This window comes from Oxyura jamaicensis, chromosome 2 (genome assembly GCF_011077185.1).
Source record: "Oxyura jamaicensis isolate SHBP4307 breed ruddy duck chromosome 2, BPBGC_Ojam_1.0, whole genome shotgun sequence".
Classification (NCBI taxonomy): Eukaryota; Metazoa; Chordata; class Aves; order Anseriformes; family Anatidae; genus Oxyura; species Oxyura jamaicensis.
The window spans coordinates 4,670,261-4,693,354 of NC_048894.1; the positions used below are offsets into that span (position 1 = coordinate 4,670,261).

Here is a 23,094-nt window from a genome sequence, read left to right on the forward strand (position 1 = left end):
AACAGGTATATATAACGGCGTTTTTATTAATAACACCTTTAACTTGGACTGCAGTTATTTCAGCTTTTAAAGTTAAATTCAGGCAGCAGTTGAGGAAAAAAAAAAAATAGTCCCTGTGTGCACAAACAATGCAGCTTCGAATAATACATGATAAGTTTATTTCATATTAACATGAACAGTAAAAACTGGAGAAGTGATTGGATTTTATTTCAGTTCCTTTTATTTATTCCTCTATTGTGTCCTTTTTGCCAGTCTCTTGTCCCTCAAATTGTGGGTACTTTGCCTCAACGTCAGCCCAAGTTAGATAACCGTTCGCCAGGTCACGGATGACAGCAGGAAGTTCGGAGATCTGTAACAAAGTCACAAAGACATATGAAACATGAAGCTACAAGTTTCTATTTGCTGGATATTTGGGGAAAATGGGTAATTTTTACAACATCAACAGATCGAGAGCAGGACCGTGTGATCATTTTTGGGGAGAAAAAACAGCAGCTAATAAAACATCTTAAATCTGAGTCTGTGCCATCTCAAGGATTGCTCAGTTATTCAGGGTGACCCACAAGGGAAATGCAACTGTCACTGTGGTGGGCCACAGCAAGGTTCATCCCTGGTAATGTTAGGTTACAGTTTTGGAAGGGAAAGAAAACAATGCACACATCCAAAAAATGCTGTAAGCCGAGACTTAGCCAGGCCCTATTTACTGTAAGCCCAGAACAACAGGAGCTGTCAGTTGCCTTTTCTTTGTGCCTCACAGTACAGTCACAGCGGGAAGGATCAGCTAGAGAAACTAGCAACAAATCTGCAGAAAATGGGGGATGACAAATTTCATCTCTGCTACGTGGCAGTGAGAGGTTGTCCAGGTGATACAGAGGCAGATGGGTGCCCCGAGGAGCTGGCGCTGCCTGTTACACCGAACTGAACCCACATCCAGCCCAGTAGCCCCGAGCAATCCGGGTGCTTTTGTGCTGTGCAGAGCTAGAACTGCTCAGCCTGGCAAATCAGCGCTACCTCCTGCTCCTACGGGAGCCAAACTGCGCTCCTGGTGGGAGCCAGGGAGGGAAAGGCACAGAAGAGGCACTGAGACTGCACATCTACAGCTCTGAGTAGGTTTTGCTCCAAGGTAACGAGGCCACTATAGAGATTCACTGGTGCAATCCGTCCTAGCAGAGCGTGCTTAGGGCAGGTGTGGCTTTAGGGCAATGCTTCACCAGCTTCACAGGCAACACTGGTGGGAGGCAAGCTTTGAGGAACTGTGCTCCTGTTGAGCTGTCAGACAGACTGCAGCAGGCACGATTCTCCTGCTCTGGTGGTGCCTGTAGATTCGGAGAAGCCCTGCCCTCAAAAAAACAAGTAAACACATTTACTCAGCAGCCCCTGCTCAGAATGAGGCACTCTAAAGAGCAACGCAATCAGCCTGAAGCATGGCTTTCATGTAAGAACACCACCTCCGCATCCCAGGGAAACAAACGCCTCTCCTGACGTTAGCAGCAGGGCCTGCAGCTTCTTTTTGACCAGCATTTCTTCCCTGGGGATTTCTCAGAACAGCTAAAATTGCCTCCAAGAGTTGGAGCCGGCTCCCACGTAGACCAGAAATGTTGCGGGATCAGATACAGCAGCTAAAGCTCTCCCCTTTCCCACAAGAACAGACCTGGCTCAGTCAGCAGCAAACCAAACTGCCTGCCCTTACCTCGGCTCGGATCTGGCGCATCGAGTCCCGGTCTCTCAGGGTGGCCGTGTGAGGCGTCCGGTTAACGGTGTCAAAGTCGATCGTGATCCCAAAGGCCACGCCAACCTCGTCTGTCCTGGCGTAGCGCCGGCCAATGGACCCGGAGGAATCATCCACCTTGTGAGAGATGCCATTCCTCGTGAGTGCTTCAGCTGCAAAAAGCGGAGAAGGGGAAAATGAATAACCAGGACTCGTTACATACTCAGCAGGCAACGTGTTCCTAGAAGAGGCTTCCCACATCTTCACGGCACTGCCCGGAGCGAGGCACCGTGTGTCCTGGTCTCAAGCAGCGTCACAGATTCTCATTTTTATTTTGATAGGAGATTCAATGTTCCAGTCCCCGCCAATACTACAAACTCAAACCCACCCCACAAGTACACTGCTACTCACACAGCATCACCTGGCCCTCACCCAAAGGGCAACATGAACAGAAAAGTCACTGACTTCAGCTTGTCATCACAGTCCCACAGCTTTGCTTTAGCTCAGGAACATGCCAGCCTTACACGTGTGCAGGGGCACGCTTGGCATGAGGAGGCCAGGTCCCACTCAGGGCCTGATGCAGGCAGCACAAGGCACCGTCTGACAAGCAGCCTGTGCTCCTGTCCTTCAGGGACTCACTTTTAGGTGGTATGAGTGGCAATTGTGACAGAATGCTCCCAGACTCGGCAGATCTAGGATTGATTCAAAAATTAGCTGGCCAACCATAGCCAAGAAAATAATTTGGTTCAGAAAAACTAATACATGAAGCCCTGCTTCTGAAGGCTTCGCCCAGGCAGTGGGAAAAGTTTCTTCTTGACACAACAGGAGAATAAGAAATCATTTTTACAGTGTAAACCAACACATGGAAGGCAGGGAGTTCACTTCTTGAGACTAGACTGGAAGTCTAACAGACACCCAACGCTGACTGATCCCAACCATTTTAGTTCAAAGACTCTCCCTTTGCACCTGTGAGAGCCACATGATCCCCATGCTATTTTTTCCCCTCCGGATCTGAGGAATAAACCTCTCTTCCCAGTGCACATCACCACTGAACCCCCAGTTCTGTTTTCACTTACATAATTCCTTGACAAATGGCATGAATTCCTGATTCTGGCTTAGAGGAAGGACAGAGCACTTGAACGGTGCTACAACAGCTGGGAAGCTGAAGAACTGAGGAAAAATAGAAAAAGCACAAATAAATACGGGTTTAACCATTAGACCAGATTCTTAGAAGCTAAGAACAGGCTCTGACTGAGGTTGGAGGCAGGGTGACTCTTCCAGGGGAGTAGCTGTCCTCCTGCAAGCTGTTAGCATTCGGGGTTCCAGCAGCAACACCTCACACACCTGGAGAAAGACTGAGGTCCTCCAGCTGTGCTTCCCTCCTGGCATCCAACTCTTCCCTCCTACCAGAACAGAGGTCTAGAAGAGCTCTCCCTGAAGGAAGTGATCCCCATTTGAATTACGGGAAAATGAAGGATAGGAATCTTTCCATGATATCTAGTCTTATGTACAGTCTAAGGGGAAGAGTTTTTCCCATCATTTCAACTCCCTGTTTAATTCCCACTGTGGCTTAGCCTACACAGGGAACATATGCAGCAAGAAGGTTCCCAGAACCTTCTACAGAAACCCTCAGAAGAAAACAAGAAAAGGTGCCCAAAGGGGAAAAAATATTTCCTGTCCCTTACAGGTCTTGTGGATTGTAATGTGAACTAGACATAGAGCAGCCCAGGCTTCATAGAAAGTAAAGAGGTACTAGAAAGCAGAGAAGGTACAGTAGTCCAATATCCTAGACCTGATGAGCAGTTTGTGGTTCTGAGTCAGCTGTGGCCTCACTCTGAGCTCCTGAATTGAGAATTACAGAAGGCTGCGTTTCAGGGAGGACTGAGGAAACAAGTCTGCTGTCCCTCTTGCAGAAGTATGATCCAGGAAAAGCAGCAAAGAGAGAGGAAATAAAAACACTGAGGAGGTGCCTTTCCCTAAGTGATGGGACAGTGCCAACCAAGCATGAATCAAGAAAGAAGAATTCCTCACCCCCTTGCCAGTAATACAGTGAGAGCCTCACACACACAGCTCCAAAATGCTCTTGGTGCATGTGTATGACACGTACGCTGGCAAAAACAGCAATTCAACAGCCCACTTGGGTTTTCCTCATCTCCTCTGTGCATTATGCAGCCTTATTTTAGCCCTTCCCCTGGATGTTACGGGAAGGCAAATGCCTGCAGCTGGTGTTAAGCTGAGGCCCAGCAGCAGGAAAGCTCACCGTTCTCTGCTCATCTCCTTCCCGAATGCGGAACGTGTGTTCAAACACAGTGTACATGATCCTCCCAATACCAAATGAGGGTTCGATTACATTTGGGATGATTTCTTCCACTGAAATAAAAAAGAACGCACATCATCATGAAAGAATTTACACAAAAGAAGTGTTTACTGCAGCTGCCTTTCTGCTCAGAAGTTCTGACTATGCGTAGCTGAGCACATGAAAATAAAAGGTTAAACATTCCCACTCTAAATGCACATACCTGAATGAAAAAAAATGGACTTAATCCACGTACAGAATGTATTTAGGTTGTAAATAACAAGTCAGGGCCCCTGCCCTGGCCCTGAGAGCAAACAGCACAGCACAGCTCACATCCACAGATAAAATTTCTTCCACTTCACGAGAGCAAGGCCCTCTATGAACAGTCTTCACCCAATGCCACACCACAAACTATGTCCAGGAGATTGCTCTATGGCACAGACCAAAACTGTGCCACAGGACATGCTAACAATTAAACAGCCTGGATGATGGCAGGGTGAAGCTTAAGCTCCTCGCCACACATCTGTCAGAGAGGCTTTTTCCTCCTTCTCCCTTCTGAGTGTGAAAGGAGCTCAGTGGGCAGCTGCACTGCTCAGACAGGGCAGCTTTTTAGAAAAAGATCAGATACAGCACCTGGAGAAGAAAGAACTACTACAGGCACCGGCTGCTTTAGAAAATCAAGGGTGGAACCAAACTCTGCAGCTCTGCACACTCTGTATGCCTACAGAACTGACCCTCCTCAATTAAGCACCTAATCCCAAGTGGGACTTCACCTTCCAAAAGGGTGATCTCATTTGATTTGTGCACTAACCAGTTTTCAAACACTGGTCAGCCAAAAAAAAAAAATCCACTGAAAAAATGGAGAGCAAAGCAGTGAAACAGGTGAGCACCAGCTCTGTCAGAGCAACAGGCCGAGCCCACATCTGCTGTTTCTCCTGCAAGGTCTGTTCCACCTCACTTTGCAGCTCTAAATCAGAGTCACAGATCTCTGGATGCAAACAGCTAAGAGCCAGGGAAAGCACAAGCTTTGCCTCCTGCTGCAGACAGCAGCCGAACTGCCAAAATGTTGAAATTTAAAGTAAAACCAGCCACTGCGGTTCTGCGTGCTGGGCCCTAGCAGTACTGCAGACACTAACAGTTACAACTCTTTGAAGTTATGACGAGGCAAAGCTTGGCACAGCGCCAGTGTTTGCAGGCTAAAAGACACCTGGATGTCTCAGTGGCTCAGCAGCTGCAAGAATAAATACAGTCTGTACACGCTGCGAGCTGCTGTACTCCTTCCTAGGAGCACACATCGTGCTCCCAGCTGAGGGCAAGACGATCCAGTAGTTCGTTATGAGCTGGGTAAAAATCCACCTCAGGCTCCAGCTCTGTCAAAGACTTCTCAAATAACCCTAGGTGAGGCGCTTACAGAGCTGGCTGGGAAGTCAAGATTTCTCTGAGGAACTCCCAAAGCTGGTGTGCCCTCCCCAATTCCTCCATCACTGCAGCAGCTGGTTCTCAGCACCGCCTTACAAGGCCCAGAAGATGCAGCAGGAATACAATAAGCAGCCCCAAGTCTGTTACACAGGTTACTGAGCAGCCCCACTGCTGTACAAAAGCTTTCCAACTTTCAAGAAAGTAACATTTGGCTTTTTTCCTGTGCCACAGTACAACGCTAACAGGAAAATGGAACTAATAAAGCCCATATTCAAAGTGTTTCCTGCCTCTGTGGCCAAACAACAAAAATAAAAGCTCACCATGTAATGTTTTCTGAAATCTCTTCACAGTAACCATGTCCTTTGTTAACGTAAAAGTTTTCCCTTCAGTTTCAACAGTGAATTCCCTGCAAAGGAAAAAAAAGAATCATTTAAAAGTTACACCAATAAACAAACAGGTTTTATTTCCTTGATTACATCAGTTGGTTGACCTTTGGAGAGGGATGATCCCAGAGATCAAAGAAACGTGGCATAGCCATTAAGAGAAATTTATGTTAATAATAAAATTACTACTTATAAATTAAAAGCAACCATTCTCATAATCACAGCGAACTTAGTTGTGGTTAACAGCCTGAAGCTAACTCAATTAGGAAGTGGAAGAATCTCAGAACGAAGCATAAAAACCTAAAGGAAAAAAGAAAGCACAAGGAACAGGCACTTGCTGCAGACGCATGGACTTCTCATTCAAACTGAGTTGTGTCAGAAGGTACCCTACATCCTCGGACACCAAAGGGGAGGATAAACGTGTCAACACAGTTTTGTGGCCTTTTTTTTTTTTGGCATATTTCTAAAGCTTTTGATATTACAGTCCTCTAACTTTTCTCTTGCTCCTTTACTTGACTTGCCACTGGCACACGACTTGCTGAGGATGCTCTAGGCTGTACTGAGCTGTGCCACCCCCCTCGCTGAAGCATTAGGATTACCGTAATGAAAATGTGTTTAGGAAAAACGTGTGCTAATCACTTGTGCTTGGACCCAGTGCCAAATGGGCTGGAGCTTATAAAGGCTTCACCCTGGGAGTAGCCACAGTGGGATGCTGAACATAAATACTGTCACGACTCACAGCTCCCTACCCATTCTAACCTACGGCACCCACTAAATCATTTTAAATGATTTTTTCATCATTTTTAATGATTTAATCATTTTAAATCACTGAATCATTTCAGTGGGACTCTGGGTCACCCAGGTTCACTTTTTGGCTCCAATCTGCGTACAATCCCCATATCCTGCAATCGTTTCTCTCCTCATTTTGAGCATTACTGATTTGGGTTTTTATTGTTTGTTTGTGTGTGTTTTTTGTTGTTAGTGGTTGGTTTTTCTTAGATCAGGGAAAAACGTTAAAAACTGTTTAAACGACGTTGAAAAAATGCTATCGTTCTAGAACATATTCATTGTTCCTACACCTTGCACCTTTTCAAGCAGGAAAGGAAGTTTATTTTTATTACGGCACCATTAGCCTTCCCATGACATACACAGCTGTGGCCCTGCTTCAGCCAAATTGGACAACTGTTGAGATTTTTACGTTTTCTATTTCTGCATGTGTTAGGAATACAGGTAGGCAGGTTGAGGAAAGATATACAAATTGGTGACCCAATGAAAGACCGTAACAAGTGCTAAAGCATATCACTAAACACTGGAGAACCCTCATACCAAAGCTCTGGTTCTCATTTAACTAAACCTTTAGTTCCATCACTCTCACAACTGTTTACCTATAAAACTATCTGCCAGCCCCAGTCAATTCTGAAACTGGACTAGGGACGGTAGTAAACATCTCCCGTTTCTCTGAGGTGTCTCTCTTTTATGGGACAATCCCACCGAAGCCAGAAGTTCATTCCCATGCAAACATATTTAAATGCCATGGCTACAAGGCTGGCTGTGTGCATACTGAGATATGTTGACAGATGACCAGCGATGATTTGGTGGAAGAGACAGCACTAAATCATCTCAGATGATCCACCCAGCCTGTTCCCACAAGGAACCTGGTGGCAGGCAGCTCACGTTAATCCCGCAGCACTTCGGGAACCCACATGGGATGTGTCAGAGAAGGGCACCCCACACACAGCCAGCTCACCCTTTGTCATTCAGCAGCTGCTCCCTCTCGGTGATGTAACACTCATCACACATGGAAAGGAACTCCAGCACCACCTTTGCATCCTTCTTATAAGCTTTGCCAATGGCTCCCTTATTTGCCTCAAACTGAACGACGTTGACTGTTTTGTACAATGCAGTTAAGGAGTCTGAGATCACAGAAAGCAGGGGCTGGTGCTTTTGCTGTGTCAAAGCTAGCTGCTACACAACAGAAAGAGCATGTTATTGGACTAAGAAACTTCCCTCCAAGAGAGGGAAGGGGGGAAATTAATTATTGAAAGGCAGAAGGTCATAGATCTTTAAAGAATATAACTTTTTAAAGTATAACTAGCAGCAGAACCAAGGAATGATATGGAGTAACCCAGTACAGTAACTTCAATTTCATAATTAAACCATGTTCCATGGTCAAAACAGAGCCCAGATTAAGCTAGGAAAAAAAAAAAGGTAGTAAATCACCTTTGCCTATCAGAGTAAAATCACCCCCACACTCAATTCTCTGCAGTTTACTTCCCAAGCCATGTTGATCTATAACTGCTAAATCTGTCCCCTGTCAAATTTACAGATCTAAATTTAAAAAGAGCTGCACAGTTCTCCAAGACATCTCACTGTTGAATGACTTTTCTCAAGAGATTCTGCTTTATTCCGAAAGGATATAGGTTCTTTGAGAAGCTTCTCAGCTACAAGAGGAACTTTGGTGGCACGGGCATGGCAGGAGAGGTCATAGCAGGAACGATCAGCACAGCCAACAATCTCAATCCAGCCCTGAAAAAACAAAAGCAGAAGCTTTCACCAACACGCTTTTTTGTCCACTTAACCGTCAAAATTATGTTTACTTGCTCTTAAGCCTCCCCTGTTTCCATGACTGTTTTTTCTACATAATTAGCTCTATCACAATAAGCAGCCCTCACTCACCAGTTGCTCCTTCGTTTGAATGACTCCATTTGCTTCCAGAGGAAATGATCAGCTATCTAACCAGCGTCTGTGCTCAGGGCCAGGTTTTCCACATGACTTGGCAGAACACAGCACTGTGCCAACAGCTTGGGGCTGGGGCCAGAGCACAGAGGCCTATCACTCCCATAATACAGGCACACGAAGACCTCATGCCTCCAAGGTTTTACCAGCCCACAAGCATGGAACAGATAGCAAGCAGCCAGCCACATTAGAACGGCCAAAAACTCTGGTTTATGAGCTACTAAGACACAAATAACATGTAAGGGAAGTACTTCTTTCAGCACGTCAGCATGGACGGCAAGTAGAAATCTGAAAACGCTATTCACGGGCGCAGAATTGATGAAGTCTCCCAGCACATGCAGCAAATACAACCACCAGCTGGGTTCTCCAAATTACAGTCTTGTACAGGTAAAGGTGCATCAGCTGCTTTCCGTTCGCCGGCACAACAGCACGGACAGACAGGCATACAGAACCTGTTTGTGGTTTTCCAGTTTGCAGGGTGTCAGGAAAGGTATGTGAACACCTGTGAACATGCTCAAAAACCATTCTGTTCCAGGACACCCTGGGGAATTTTTACACAAATAACCAACAGGGTACTACAGGTATTTCTCAGGTAGCATAAAACATAGTAAGAATGGTTTTAGAACTACCCAGAGGAGTTAACTTACTGCTGAGTACTGGAATTCGGTATAAACATTTTTGGTCATGGTTGAGTGACAGAACAAAATCTGCATCAAGCTCACAAGGAGGTTTTGTCCTGTTCCTGGGATTGCTGCCCTCACCTCAGGGTAGGGCTGTTAAGACATACTGCTCTGTGAGTGCTGCACTGATCCAGGACAAGGCTCACTAATCTTACTTACATGATGCGGACCACGTATGTCCAGCCAGTTTTAGGCTGGCTCCCAAGCAGCTGGCTGGGAAGAGAAGCTGTGAATACATGGCAGACAGCGATCTATACTCAGAGGAAGCCAATCCTTCACTCATTCCTACGGGGCTTTTCTCTGTGATGACAAACCACTCATCCAAGCTGCTGGATTTTTTTCTCTTCATCTTAACTTTGGTATAATTTTACCAGCTGCTATTTCTCTAACTGGCTCTAATGAAGTATCGCTCGAGTGAGAAGCCTGTCTCAGCTCCTTAAAAGAAGGGAAGAGGGGGAAACAACCCACAAACAACAACAACAACAAAAAACATTTCAACCACCAACCTCCTCACCCCTAGGTTGTCGGAGGTTCTTCCTGCCCACAGATAAAGCTGCCTGAACCATCTGATGCCTTGACCCAGGCCCTTTGTGGACACCTGCGGGCTAGCATGATCTCAATTTGGCTATCCTGGCAGAGACCATGGATGGGGTCTACTCGCATCAGAGTCACATCACAGGCTAGCCCTACAGACCTCAGCAGAACCCCTTCTTTCAACCCTTTACTGGAATTAGATCACACAGAGTTCTCTAAGTATTTTCAGAAATCTGCACATATCCTAAACTCTTTGGAGAGGCTAACTGGGAAGAACACTTTTCATTTTTTTTCCTTAATGTATAGTGAAGTATCTTTTTTTTTTTCCTGATTCAAGTCAGGAAAATAGATTCTGCACTCTTGAAGACAGGAATAACTTCCTCTACTCATAATTGATAGTCTCCTTACTGCGCCTTCCAAAATATTTCTTTTGAAACTATAATTTCAAGTGATACACTTTGGCTGACACTGAAAAGGCTGAAAGCTCAGCAAAAGAATCTAAAAAGAGTTTAAGTCTGGCCCCTAGCTACTTACTGCTGATTCACCTAAAAAAAAAGAACACAATTCTTCAAAATCCAGCCAAGAAGATAAGAGAAAAAGAAAGCTTCCAACCAGACCTGAACTGAAGAGCTCTTGGTGACTCAACTGGAAGATAAATATTCTTTGGAAATTTTTCTCTCAGCACCAGCTGCCTGAGTTGGCAGGACTGAACTCTCACAGCTTGGAAGTGGAAAAGGAAGAGAAAGCTTTCTAGCAGGGGGGGATCTGTCTTGGAATAACGCCTCCACTGAAATAAGTTCTTACCCACCACTGTTACTGGGGGGTCACAGTTTTGGCAAATTTGTTTTCCTTTCATTCCAGATGAAATTCAACCTGCACAAAGTCCACAGGTGCCTTCAGACTCCAGCAAAGGAGCCCAAACGGTTCAGAGACTTTGTGGGGAGCTGACCTCTCCCCTGAAGTCCTCCTCGATTCAGAATAATTCCGACACAGTGTGTACAAACCAACACAGGACAGAAACATCAGACTCATCAGCCCTGGCTTTAAAAAACAAGCAGCACATCGGAGCCCCCTCCTGCAGATGTGAGTGGGAGTGTTATTTGCCGTTCTACTTTGCCACTTACATAGGATGTTTTGGACTCCGCGTCCCAGCAGTCACAGGCATAATGAGCCATCTCATTCTCCATATGCTGTCGGAAGCGCAGCTTGTCTGGGGAAACACCGACCTTTGTAAGGAAGAGGTAGATTCTGCCGATGAAGTAACCAAGAACGGAATTATTGATCACACCCTGGAAGGAGACGAAGCAGGAAGAAAAAACACACAGACATTAATATGCAGGGAAGCAAAACCATGGTTTATCATACCTTCACAAACAGCTTTTGGCAAATATTAGCACTCCATGCTCCTCTCCCATTAGCTGAGATACACCTACCACTGTCCCAGCACTACCTGTGGCCTTTTGTCTCTGATAACCTACTCCTGGAAGCGGTTAGGGCCAGGCTGCACGGGGCTTTGAGCGACCTGATCTGGAGGAAGGTGTCCCTGCCCATGGCAGGGGGTTGGAACTGGATGGGCTTTATGGTCCCTTCCAACCCAAATCACTGTGGTAACAAGGGCCATGTCTGGATCACAGTCACACTGATGCACCCAAAAGAACTGAGTCTTAAATCACGGAGCAAACCCCAGCTGGCACCAACAAAACAGTTTGTAATTTAGCCTCCAGAAGAGTATTCAATAGAGCAAGCTCCACATGCTCACATGAGTAACATTACCTGTTGGACAGCATCTCCCAGCCGCATTATATGGGCGGACTGCCCGCTGACCTGGGCCTTGGAAGAATACAGGAGGATGTTAAGATCTGCCACGTTCTGAAACTTGGGATGACTTTTCTCACTGGGATCCACAAAGTGCTCAATTTCTGCCATGGTGAATTCCCTAATGGAGACATCAACAACCACTTAAATTCAATGTTCTGTGTGTCAGCCACAACCCCTCTAATAAATGACTGTGCTTTTGCCTCTCACAATTAACTCAGTATTTAAAAACATGACCAAACCCAGAGCCAAGGAAACAGTCAGGTAACACATGAACCAGACTCGACACTGCCTTCACTTTCATCTTCAAATTCCTAAAAAAAAAAAAAAACCTCCCCATAAACTCATTGTGAGATATCCAGGCCATGTTTATCATCACTGTGATTCAAAGCAGAGACTACCCCTGTTGGAAATTCTCCCCAAAGATTTTTGTAGATTTTCCAGGCTATCACGATGCCCACGTCAGAAGGACAGGTTTCCTGTGGGGTCAAAGACGAATAATCCACTGACTAATTCAGCAGTCTTAACTCGTATCAGAGGCGCCTAAATCAGGTGAGAGGACAACTTCTTGAAAATAATTACACTGTCACATCCAGCAACGGTGTACATTTTGTTCGAGGAGCTTGTCTCTACTACATCTACACTCATACACTGATTTAGCCTTCTTGCTTGAAATCAGTTCACTTTGAATTGTTATCGAGAACGTTTAAAAACACCTCTGTGTAATCACTAGCTTTAAATCACAGGCATCAGGATGTAATTTGCTATGATAGCATAATAACAGTCTCCTATAAATGTGCCACAAGCGTGTAATTTATTTTTGACTGGAAATGTATTTCCATAACAAAAGTTGCTCATTTCCAGATGCGGGAGAGAACAGGAGGACAGAGAGATTTCCAAACAGTTCCCTTAGTGCTAATGATGGCACTGCCACTCAGCGACATTTATGGCACTGTATTAATCAGTTACCAAGTTTGCAATACACACTGCCTGTTTGTACAGCAGAACCACACTAACTGCATGGGAGTTTTTGTTCCAAATTAGACAGGCATCTGTTCACAATAATTTAGTTAAGATACAGCCATTACCCTGAAAGAAGTGCAGTAATCACTTTCACCCTGAGCTGGAAAGCTTTGAAAATAATTCTCAGTAATAACCCTGAGCTTTCTGGCTTGACTGATGCTGGGACACAAACACACGTCTTGAGTCAGGTCATCTCCTCACTTCCTCTCTGTAATACGCCGCAGAACTGAAACAAGGAAACACTACTGCAAGGTCAATCACATTTTGATTCGAGATTTTAGCCTTAAAGTAAACATGATGATGTAATTAAACAAAGTTGCACACCTTGTAGAGAACACAGCTACCTCTAATGATTTGTTTAGTTCATGGTGGAAGCCAAATTTTGCTATTAGAACTGAGTTTAATCAAGGTGATTCTAGTAGAGCAGCTATTTCACAGATCCTGCTTCTCACCAGCCAGGCTTAGATAGAAATCATTAGTTAAAGCCTTAACTAAACAAGTTCTTTGCCCGTGAACCCTGAGACTAACTGGGCACCTTATCAGGAGCACTCTGGGATAAAGCACGGAAGTGAAATAATAAATCTTCGTATCAACACCAGAACAAAAGGGAGGTGCTACCTGTGCCAGGATACCCCCTGCTGAAAGGGGAAATTTGCAGTACCTCACTCTAATAAGGCCGGAGCGGGGCGAGATCTCATTTCTGAAGGAGTTTCCGATCTGGGCTGCAGCAAAAGGGAGTTTGCCTTGGTTAAACTCCAGAAGACGTTTGAAGTTGAGGAATATTCCCTGTGCTGTTTCTGGCCTCAGGTAGCTGAAAGGAGATGGGGCAGAGGGGAGAGAAGAAAAATAAAATCACCATGACAAATGGTTGGGGTGAGAAAAAGCAGTGAGAAAAGAAAAAAAAGTTACTACAAAACGTGAAGGTACTTTTTTGTCTCAAGTTTTTTTTAACTACAGACACAAAACACTGAAGAAACAGGCTGAGGGGAGACAAACAAACATCAGCTGCAGCCCAAACACAGAACCCCACAAGCACTCCTAAAAGCAAACTGGATGACTTGGCTGCTGTTGAAATGTGTATTTTTATCAAACACACTGGCCAGCAGCATCACAGAGGTCAGAAGAGGTCAGTTTTCTCCTTGCCTGCCCTACGTGGGTCTGGGCAGAGCCACGCTGCTTACAAACGTGGATTTGTAGGCAAACCCCGACTGCAGCTCTGCTATTACACGAACTGTGAAGTGGTTTCAGTGTAAGGCCCTTACAACCCTTACAGGGATCTGACAGTACGAAGGCAGTAACACCTACAGAAACCATTCCACGTACTGCACTGGCAAGCACACGACACCTATCCTCGATCTCCTATCGCAAGGCATACACCAGTAGCACATCTCTGCTTTTCAAGAGGGGTTTCAGCTTTACTTTTGGAGATCCCAACTGAAGAAAAAAAGCCTCTGCATTCCCACAAAAACTACAAACACCTGGTCAATGTTACCTCACCCCACTAAGTAACTTCATCCTGAGCAAGGCACAAACAGTTTCTCTACAGGCACCAGGTCACTGACAGTTGTGGACCCAACGTTAACTGGCTTCTTGGAAAGCACAATGCCAAGCAGCAAGGGTACAGCTGTGATCCGCACAGTCTGGCTGCTTCAAGTGTTTTTATGACTCTGCAACAGCTCCGTGTTCCTAGTGCCAAGGGTAACACGAACGCTAAACTGCCAGAGAACACAGACTGAAGTGAGCTACTCAAGAGGAAATTGTGTACTTCAGTCCTGTTGAGACCTCGATGTTAATCCTAAGCGGTCTAGGAAGAAGGGGGAGCAGAATGCGATTGGTACTGACCCAGGCATGTTTCCTCCAGGCCCAATGGAGGTCTTGAACATCAGATTGAAAGAAACAGGAGGAGAAAGGTCATTCCCAGTGATAGGTGACTTCACGTTGTAGTTCACAAAGAGATCCGCAAGCTCTTGCTGGCCGTAGTTGTCCAACTAATATCAAAACAAAGGAGAAGTATTTTAATTAGCAGACAAGGTAACAGGAATGAATTATGTCCTCTTCATCTTTTACTGAGCCTGACCCACAGGTCTGAAGCACCTAACCAAAATATTCATTTCCAGCCTAATTTCTTAAGCAAGCTAAAGTTTGAAACAACGACAGAAAGATACCTCAGGAAGCTTTAAACCCATTTTAGTAATGTTGGTCCACAACTCAGCCATTCTATAAAAGTCTACACAGAAACGCAAGCATTAAGGGTAAGAGTGGGTGTAAAGCAGAAGAAAAGTCATCAGGACTACATCAACACCCACCGGTGGCTTCGTCTGCAATTTCAGCTAAAACATGGGGAGCAGTGTGTTGAGAAGAAAAAAAATACAGCAGTGAGTGAGGGAGAAAAAAGCTAAAATCTCTGCAGTGCTTTGTCTGCATTAATTTCTCTTCCTTCTGCTGCATGAAACACCATCTTCAAGCCATGCATTCGATACTCCATTTTAGAGCTGCTCTGCATTTTAGTCAGAGCAAATCTGTAGCACAGGACTTCTTGGTAAAATAATCTCCATTTGCTCTAAAAACAACTTGGTAACAGATTGATGCTTTCACTTGTGAGATAAAGTCAGCCCCTTCCAGAACCCTCCTTTTCGCTGGAGGACGAGAAAAAAAACAGTGGGAGCACAAGAAAACTGTAATCTACCTGCACAAGAGCAGCAAATTCTAGCATTGTTCTTAGCATGTAAGGACTAGCATTTTGCAAATGCACATTTAAATGTAGTTTAAATTAAGTACCATAAAGGACCTATACTGCACATTATAATAATGATTTAACACTCAAGCTAATAATCAAATGAGCTGTTTCTAACTTTGCCACAATCCTTCATGTATCAGAGAAGCCTCAAGACAGGGGATAAAAAAAGTGATAGAAGGATTCCCCTGAAGGATAGTTAAGGTTGAGAGCTGCAGTGTGACAAAGCTAATGACAGCTGTTCAGTGATGCAATGCACTGGAGAAAAAAAAAGTTGCTCCTTCTGGAAGGAAACATCCACTCTATTATGCATGGCTCTGGAAGCAGTTATCCTAGAAGTCATGAGAACATGTCAGAGAAGAAGCATCAAAAACTAAGTTTAAAAAAAAATAAAAAATCTAGAAGCAAATGCTTGTACAGCTGCTCAGAACACCAGCCTGGAGCCCCAGCTATTTCCACAGTAAACAGAAGAAAATTTCTGCAGGGTCTTGGACACAGAGGAACAGATCTCAAGTGCTTCAAAGTCTTGAACCACACCAATTCAGTGCTGAAGTGGTTCAGGAAAACCCTGCCAAAACTTATCATCTGTCTCTGTTTCTTTGCATCACAATCCTGCACTGAGGCTTCAAAGGTAAAAGGGAGATTCCGAAGAAACAAGCTTTTTACAGAGCATAGAGTGCAACAGAGCAGACTAACTCCAAGGACAGAGCTTCAGCCTAACAATTCCGCATTCAGGAGACACCAGCAGTAACTCTCCCGTGCAGAAGAAGGGAGATGTGATTAGCCTGCAAGTTCCCAATATTTAGGAGCACGTACAGTCCTACACACATCTCTGAGGGACAGACTTAGAGGGGCAGAGAGGAAGCTGCTACTGTGTACTGCATTTCCCCTGTGGCATAGGCATCCCTAAAGCAGTCACCTCCTCACGCAGCCACCTACCTGTGTGATAACATTCTCCATTTCTGCCTTTTTCTCTGCTGTGCACTTCTTGTCAGACATAAGCTTTTGCAGATGAGCTGTGAGCAAGGAAAGTACACAGTGAGTTTATATTGCAACCCTAACACCGACCCCAGTCTAAAGGTAGACAGTACAGGAGGATCCTTCAGCATGAGCATAAGCATACGCCCACCAGTTGTGCTGCTGGTGTCCATCAGGTTAATTCCACTCACATCACCAGGGCAATGCTGATCTACAGCACAGAAGCAGCACCAATTTGCTGTACCAATGTGCAACAGGGAAAATAACAGGCCCTTCTCTAGCGTATTCCTGATCCCGATTCCTGTAAACCCAAGCAATGGCTTTGTAACTGCTTTCTCCTTATTTTCCTTCTATGCAGCCTGGAAATTAAAAGTAATATCTGATCCCAAGCCAGCAAGGCTAATTTTATCCAAATGCACTCAGAGGCACGCGCTGACTCGGTACAGTAGGGTTAGGCCACATTCCATGTTAAAGCACAACATCCTCCATGAGATACAAAGGTAAACAGCGAGGCCAAGACTTCCCACTGCCATTTGAGGAAAACAATTTGCCTTTTTAGTGGCACTAACAGCAGGTGGCTGTTCTCCGACAATGGGTTGCAGAAGAGAGCAGGGACACTCTTGTTTGTGAGCCCGTTCAGTGTGCAAAGTGGGCAGAGCTGGATGGGCTTCTTCTGTATTTGTTCTTTTCCTCGCAGTAAAAAGAAGATTCAAACTTAAACAAAAACAGTTTAAGGCTGATATAGATTGTTCTACACACCTAACTTCCAAGAAAATGGCTAGAAATCTAGGCAGCACAACCCATTTAGACCCAGAATCCTTCCTTTCGCAATAGAGCTGTACATGAAAATGTTTCAAAAGTTTTTTACTTCGAAGATTCCTTCATGTGGTTTCTTTTTCTTTAAAAAAATTTTAATCAATAACCAGGGTAAAAAAAATGTGAGGACTTTGCAAACCTAAGAAATGCCTGAAGTCTATTTAGCATTCCCAAAAGCTGGCTGAGTTATAGGGTATAGGGTCAGCAGCTGCCCTGTAACGAACCCCTGTATGGGGTTCAACATACATCCTCTGTCCCCTCATATCTTCATTAATCTCCCAGTTCTGAACAAAAAGCAACTGAAACACAGAAGTCCAGAGAATAGGAAACTTTTTATATGGGAATCCTCAGCTTAAACAACACAGTAACATTTGATGGCCTGAAGACGCAAGATTTTGTAAAAAGGACCCCAACTATATTTTTGGTAGAGATCCCATAACTCATTTAAAAACACTAACACAACATTTGTGTGGGACTGAGAACTTAGGGAATCTCTGGTATGGGCAAACAGGTTATGAATAATGAACTATGAACACAACTGTGAGTGACTGGATACACCAACTGGCCATCCTTTAAAAAAGGTATTATTTTCCCACATCACTGCAAGAAATCCCCAAACCCACCTGCCTTGAAATGAAAACCAACCTTTTAAGAGATGATCAGCACGAAAACACTCCCCATTTTTCACATCTTTCACCATGAAGTCAGCAAACTTGTCTACGTGGCCTGAAGTCCTAGAACAGACAACAAACAAAACAGGGATATGAAAGCTGCCACTGGACAGCGCTGGGTACGGTGCAAGCCCAGTGCAGTGGCCATCACTGAAGAGAAGCCCTTCAAACCATGTGCCCAAGCTGCAGGCTCACTTTTGCTTCAGGTTATAGATCTCCATTAAGCAGTACCATCCGACAGATGATTTGACCTGTGAGAAAGTACCAATACAGCTAAATCTTAAAGTGGGTAAGTGAGATGACATTTAGCTACCTTTAGAAACCACGCTGTGGTTGAGGCAAGACACAAACAGTTGTGAGGGGTCCTCAGCAGTTCAGGTAAACAGATTTCCACTATTTTACACCAGTGACCCACGAAAGCTCCTGACACTCATGCTGTGACCCACAAAAAGTAATGCTGTTGCCTCAGCTCTGACTCATTCCAAAAGCTCCTGAGATATTTAGCAAACCTGTTGGTAGTCTTAGCAGAAATGTGGAGGTGAAAGGGTCCAGAGCCTGAATTACACTCTCGCCCTTGAAGACAGTCCCCCCACCTGGGCTTTGGATAAAAACAAGGCTAAAGAAACACCATTTCTATTCAGAGCTCCGTTAACACACTGCCTGTTGCCATCCCCCCCCAGAGAATGGAAGGATGGTCCAGCAAACAAGCTGCTGTTCTGAGCCATGGCCCAGCTGTCCCAGGTTTAGGACGGGCACGTCATCCTTTTTCTCATCTTTGTGACCTGTTAGAAAAAAGGATAATAGCAATATCTTACCTAAGATACTGCTAGGAGACATTAAGACATTAGGCTCTCAGGCAGATGGGTCCCACTGCTCCCCCAGGTTTATGGAACAACACCTTCTCTCACTGACCTGTGCACTGATACCTCATTATTTTGCACTACAGCAGGGGATGAAATTGGGTGACCCAGTCTCAAGATCCCCGTAGGCAATTTTACAGAAGACTGTAAAAAAGAGCTATGACCACAAATGACAAGCTGTAGCAAGAGATATCCGCATTTACTTCAAAACTGGCTCTGGCGTGAGCATGGTGCAGTCAATCTCCAGGATCTGCTCCTCCTGTATAAAGTGCTGTCTCCATGCCTGGATGATGTTGTTCTTCAAAGCACATCCAACAGGCCCGAAGTCATACAGCCCACTGACACCTGCAAGGAGAGAAAGGAAAATAGAGTGGTAGGCGCAAGATGGCATGAAGCTGCATTATTTGGAGGAAAAGTCCTCCCTTCTCGGTGATCCCATTGGTTCGTTTGAGTCTGAGTTCATTTCCTGAGTATGAACTGCTCTGTGCTAAGCAGAATAAGGACTGCGGGCTCACTGTGGGGTGCTTTTTACATAAAGTCTCAGGACAAAGTCTGAAAGTAAACTCTGTGCAGCACCTAGGGAGACAGAACCCTATTAAGTTGTGGGGTGCACTGGGGTACCAGGTAGTGGTAGAAGGTGAAACAGGTACATCGACAGCTATAAAAGCCAAACTCCCTTCACCAACAGATTATATCTTGCAGAAGGTTTTGTTGGGGACAAACTGAACACAAATGAGGTGGTAACGCATGTTCCAAAACAAGATGTTATTTCAGCAATAAGTCTGCCAATCACCAGTTTAGGTAAAAACTGAAACAAAGAAAAAGCCAATAAACAACCCCAAGTATTTATTTTACTTAAAATGAAAGAGCAGTAACCATACTGTCACCGTGCTGACCTTGAGCTGCCTCAAATCAGCCATTTGAAGAGGTTTAACAGCCACATTTGTTCACCTGCCCAATAAAGTTCATTGATAAAGTTCATTAAGGTAACAGGCTCTAAAGTTCAAGTTAGTTTTAAGCATTATCTTGCCAGAAAAAAAGCTCAAAAAATGGTTGTGAGGAAATAAGCTGTTCACCCCCTTAAATGACAAGCACCCTACTCCTCTGCAAAGCAACTGCCTTCTACAGTGTAATGCTCAAAACCTGCAGCCTAACATCCACTCATTTGCACTCAGAAACCAAAAGAGAAACGGAAGCTCCCCTCCAAGACTTTAGGGAGAGGAAACCTTTTGGAAAGGCTAACAGACTCAAGCAGGAGAAAGTTTAAAGGCAAAAAAAAAAAAAAAAAGATCTTTCAGGTTGCATTAAGATAACATCCCAAGAGTACAGCGCTTCAGATAGCTAGAAAGACCAGAACGTTAGCCTGAAGGGATTTAAATTTCTTTAAATCTGTACCTCCATAAATAGAGAAGGCTTGATCGTAGAAAAACCTCCTTTTCAGGGTGTCTTCCATTTTAACTCTGTCCACGATGTCATCTTTGGGCTGCAAGGCCAGCTCCTGTAATTGAAGCAAACCAAAAGCAGTCAGCAGCTCCAGTTTCTGACAGAACAAATCCTCTCCATTCACCATCACGAGTCAAAAGTCCGCGACGACCATTTTGAAGCAAACGTATCCTGCCAACACGCTCATTTTCCAAAGAGAAGCAGATGCTGAGATGAACGTGATTATCCGAACGCAGCATTTTAGACACTTGAGGTGGGCTCATCTGCCCTGACTTTCAGATAACTAAGCCCAAGCTAGCCACCTTCAACTCTCTTTTACAATCAATGGAGAGAAACAGCAACTTCCAAAGCAATTCTTCCAAACTGGAACTCTGGACTCAAAGGAGAGCCTAAAATGACTAGCTTAGACTACAAGTGTTTAACTTGTGGCATGGATGATGCTTTTATTAAAACATTCCTCACACAACAGAATTTTGACTGCAAAAAGTGTAAGCAGCATCATTCCTGTGCTTTGCCAAAGGTGTGTGTTTAGCCACTTGCACAAAGAATACCTATTTCCAAAATGTAGACTTTTACAAATAAAAGCAATAAATTTTATAGTTACAGAGTGTCTAAATGCCCCAACTGAATTCTACAAACATGTTTAATTCTACAAAAATGTTTTAATTTACCTAAAATCCTACATTAGGCAATCACATATAAACATCTACTGGCTTATCTCAAGAAGGACAGTGTTTTAACACAAAAATCCACATTATTTTATTGTTGGTACATCTCTGGCAAAAGTAATTAAGAGAACAACTGTTTGTGACCCTAAATTGATGGCTTAGGAACAGTTTATCTGATCTGGATTTTTGCAACCAACCCCAATAGAGGTGAATTGAATGATTTTCTTCAACACAGACATCTTGACAATTAGAACAGAATTAAGCCAAGAAGTTCACTAAATGAATTTGGATCCTCTAGCACCAGCATTTTGAACAGTATTCTGGTTTAAATACATAGTATGACCATTATTTTTTTTTAAAGCACCTAGAGACACATACAGATAGCCACCATCTGCTATTAAGACCACCGAAGCTCTGCTGCTCCCATTAGCAGAAGCCCAGGTGTGATTCTGCAGGAGAGTGAGGGAAAGACAGGGCACACAGGAGAGCAAACACCACAACAGTACTTTTAATGCGTGGCGAGAGAATCCACTGGACACTCAGCTTAAAGAGCAGAATCACATTGTGCAATCGCCAGCATTTCTTAACAGAAAAGGTGGCTTTTGCCCGGAGATGGACAGAAGAACAACAGGGACAAGTCCAGTTTTGGACTGGCAGAGAGAAACAGCCAGCACTGCAAGAGGAGTTGCAGCAGGTACAGAACCCAGAGAGAATGGTGAATAAAACGGTGAATAAAATGGTGCAAAAGGCAAAGAAAGTCTTTTCTATCTGGCTTCAAACTGTATTCATAAATAGAAGGTAGGGAAGTGCCTGTGGTAGCCATCAAGAAACTGTATGGGAGTTGAATCATCTACTGATGAATGAATATGAAGAATATATGGTTTGAGAATATAAAGCCAAGGAACTTAAACAACACTCTGTGCTTTTCAAGCCATCGAGTTCAGAATCATTCTGCTCTCTTTAAGTAGGAATCACAGGGCTTGGAAATTGCACCAGCAGCTGCTAAAGCTAGCGAGCATTCACACTGCTGCCTCCTGCAAAAGTCGCAAGCGACCGCGATGCGTTGCTGGAAACACCGTCAAGAGCAAGCACCTCTCTTTGGGTGCTGCACTGACAAGGGAATGTGCCGCGTGCGCAAGGTCATTCGTGCGCTGACAGCGACACAGCCCACACGTATTGTGTAAGCGGCAAGCACGCCGCCCCGCTGCATCCCACAGGCACTCTCCTCATGGAAAGGTGGGGCTCAAAGGGCTCCTGAGATTCCTGACCCGCCTCCTCGCTGTTCTGTGTCAGGTTTCCCAGGGCGGAGAGGCAGAACTGGGAAGATATTCCGCAACCCTTCGTTGCAAAAAGGCCTAGCCATGCGTACGGGTTTCACACAATGGTTTCAAGGCACGGTTCTGGGCTGAATACTAAGTGAAAATGGCATCGCCTTGCTTGGGTTAAATGTATGCAGCCAGCCACGTTGCCAGACCCAGGAAGCACTAACTGCTCACCCCACATCACCCAGGACAAATGGGGTCAACGGGTTTCAATTCGGATACCCGCACTCTCACAGTAAGTCAGCCCCAAGCTTATTTATTCTTTCTTTCTGAAGCAGCACCAAAGCAACGGAATATAATTCAGCAAGACCCGAGCAGCTGTAGGTGAAGCTTCAGACCTGAGAGTTTTCATGCTTCAGGAGTTTGCTGGTGCTAGCTGGAAAGATCACCCTTGTAAACTATTTCAGAAGTGAATTTAAACACTCTACGCTCTATCTATCTATCTACAGATACTGTGAAAGAGTATTAAGCAGAGATATCAAAGCTTTTCAGGCAAAACTGCAGAGCTCAGGTTTAATTTCCAGACTCACCTTCGCTTCTAGGATCCTCTTCCGAGCTTTGAGCTCTGCTACAGCTTTGTCTATATCCACCTGGGGAGCTTTCTCTTCCTTCAGCTTCCTTACCAGTTCTCCCTAGAAGAAAGTGACAAAACAGAAAACGTGGATTCTTTCTTCAAATACCACCGACAACCACTCTCCTTCTTTCAGCTCCTCTGGCAACCCAGAAGGAGGGGCTTGTGCTGCCTCCCAACTCTTCACGGGTCTCAGGAGGCTGAAGTCAACCAGTTCAAGCAAGAAACGCCTTGGGGAGTTAGCAAAACTGGACATCATTAGTGAAAAATTAATGCCACCTCCCCCCCCACCCCCAAAGCATTATTAAATCCCTTATCTGTTATATCTCAACGTGCAAATACACTCCTCTGTTCACCACTTCGCAACAGACTCCCACAAACCCTAATTTTCTGTCTTCAAGGATTACCAAGTGGATTCCCAGGTGGTTACTACAGGCTTT

General features: G+C 44.7%; 1 protein-coding gene across 1 annotated transcript; it reads right to left on the bottom strand.

The window, feature by feature from the left end:
• Positions 1-22,743, bottom strand: GARS1 (glycyl-tRNA synthetase 1). The gene is made up of 16 exons (XM_035318357.1): positions 22,614-22,743; positions 20,046-20,148; positions 18,854-18,995; positions 17,765-17,853; positions 16,265-16,341; positions 14,434-14,579; positions 13,253-13,402; positions 11,527-11,689; positions 10,878-11,042; positions 8,222-8,329; positions 7,551-7,696; positions 5,741-5,826; positions 3,966-4,075; positions 2,782-2,875; positions 1,688-1,878; positions 1-349 (listed from the first exon to the last, which is right to left on the bottom strand). Exons 2-16 carry the CDS (start codon positions 20,101-20,103, stop codon positions 224-226), a joined length of 1,851 nt encoding a protein of 616 aa, XP_035174248.1. The 5' UTR covers positions 20,104-20,148; positions 22,614-22,743; the 3' UTR covers positions 1-223.
• Between the last annotated feature and the right edge of the window lie 351 nt (positions 22,744-23,094).

Coding starts and splice junctions, on each gene's coding strand:
- GARS1 (XM_035318357.1), bottom strand. CDS start 20,103: ATGGAAGACACCCTGAAAAGGAGGTTTTTCTACGATCAAGCCTTCTCT. Junction 7,697..8,221: donor AGAAGCTTCTCAAAGAACCT/ATATCCTTTCGG, acceptor ACTGCATTGTAC/AAAACAGTCAACGTCGTTCA. Junction 2,876..3,965: donor AAGGAGATGAGCAGAGAACG/GTGAGCTTTCCT, acceptor ATTTTTCCTCAG/TTCTTCAGCTTCCCAGCTGT.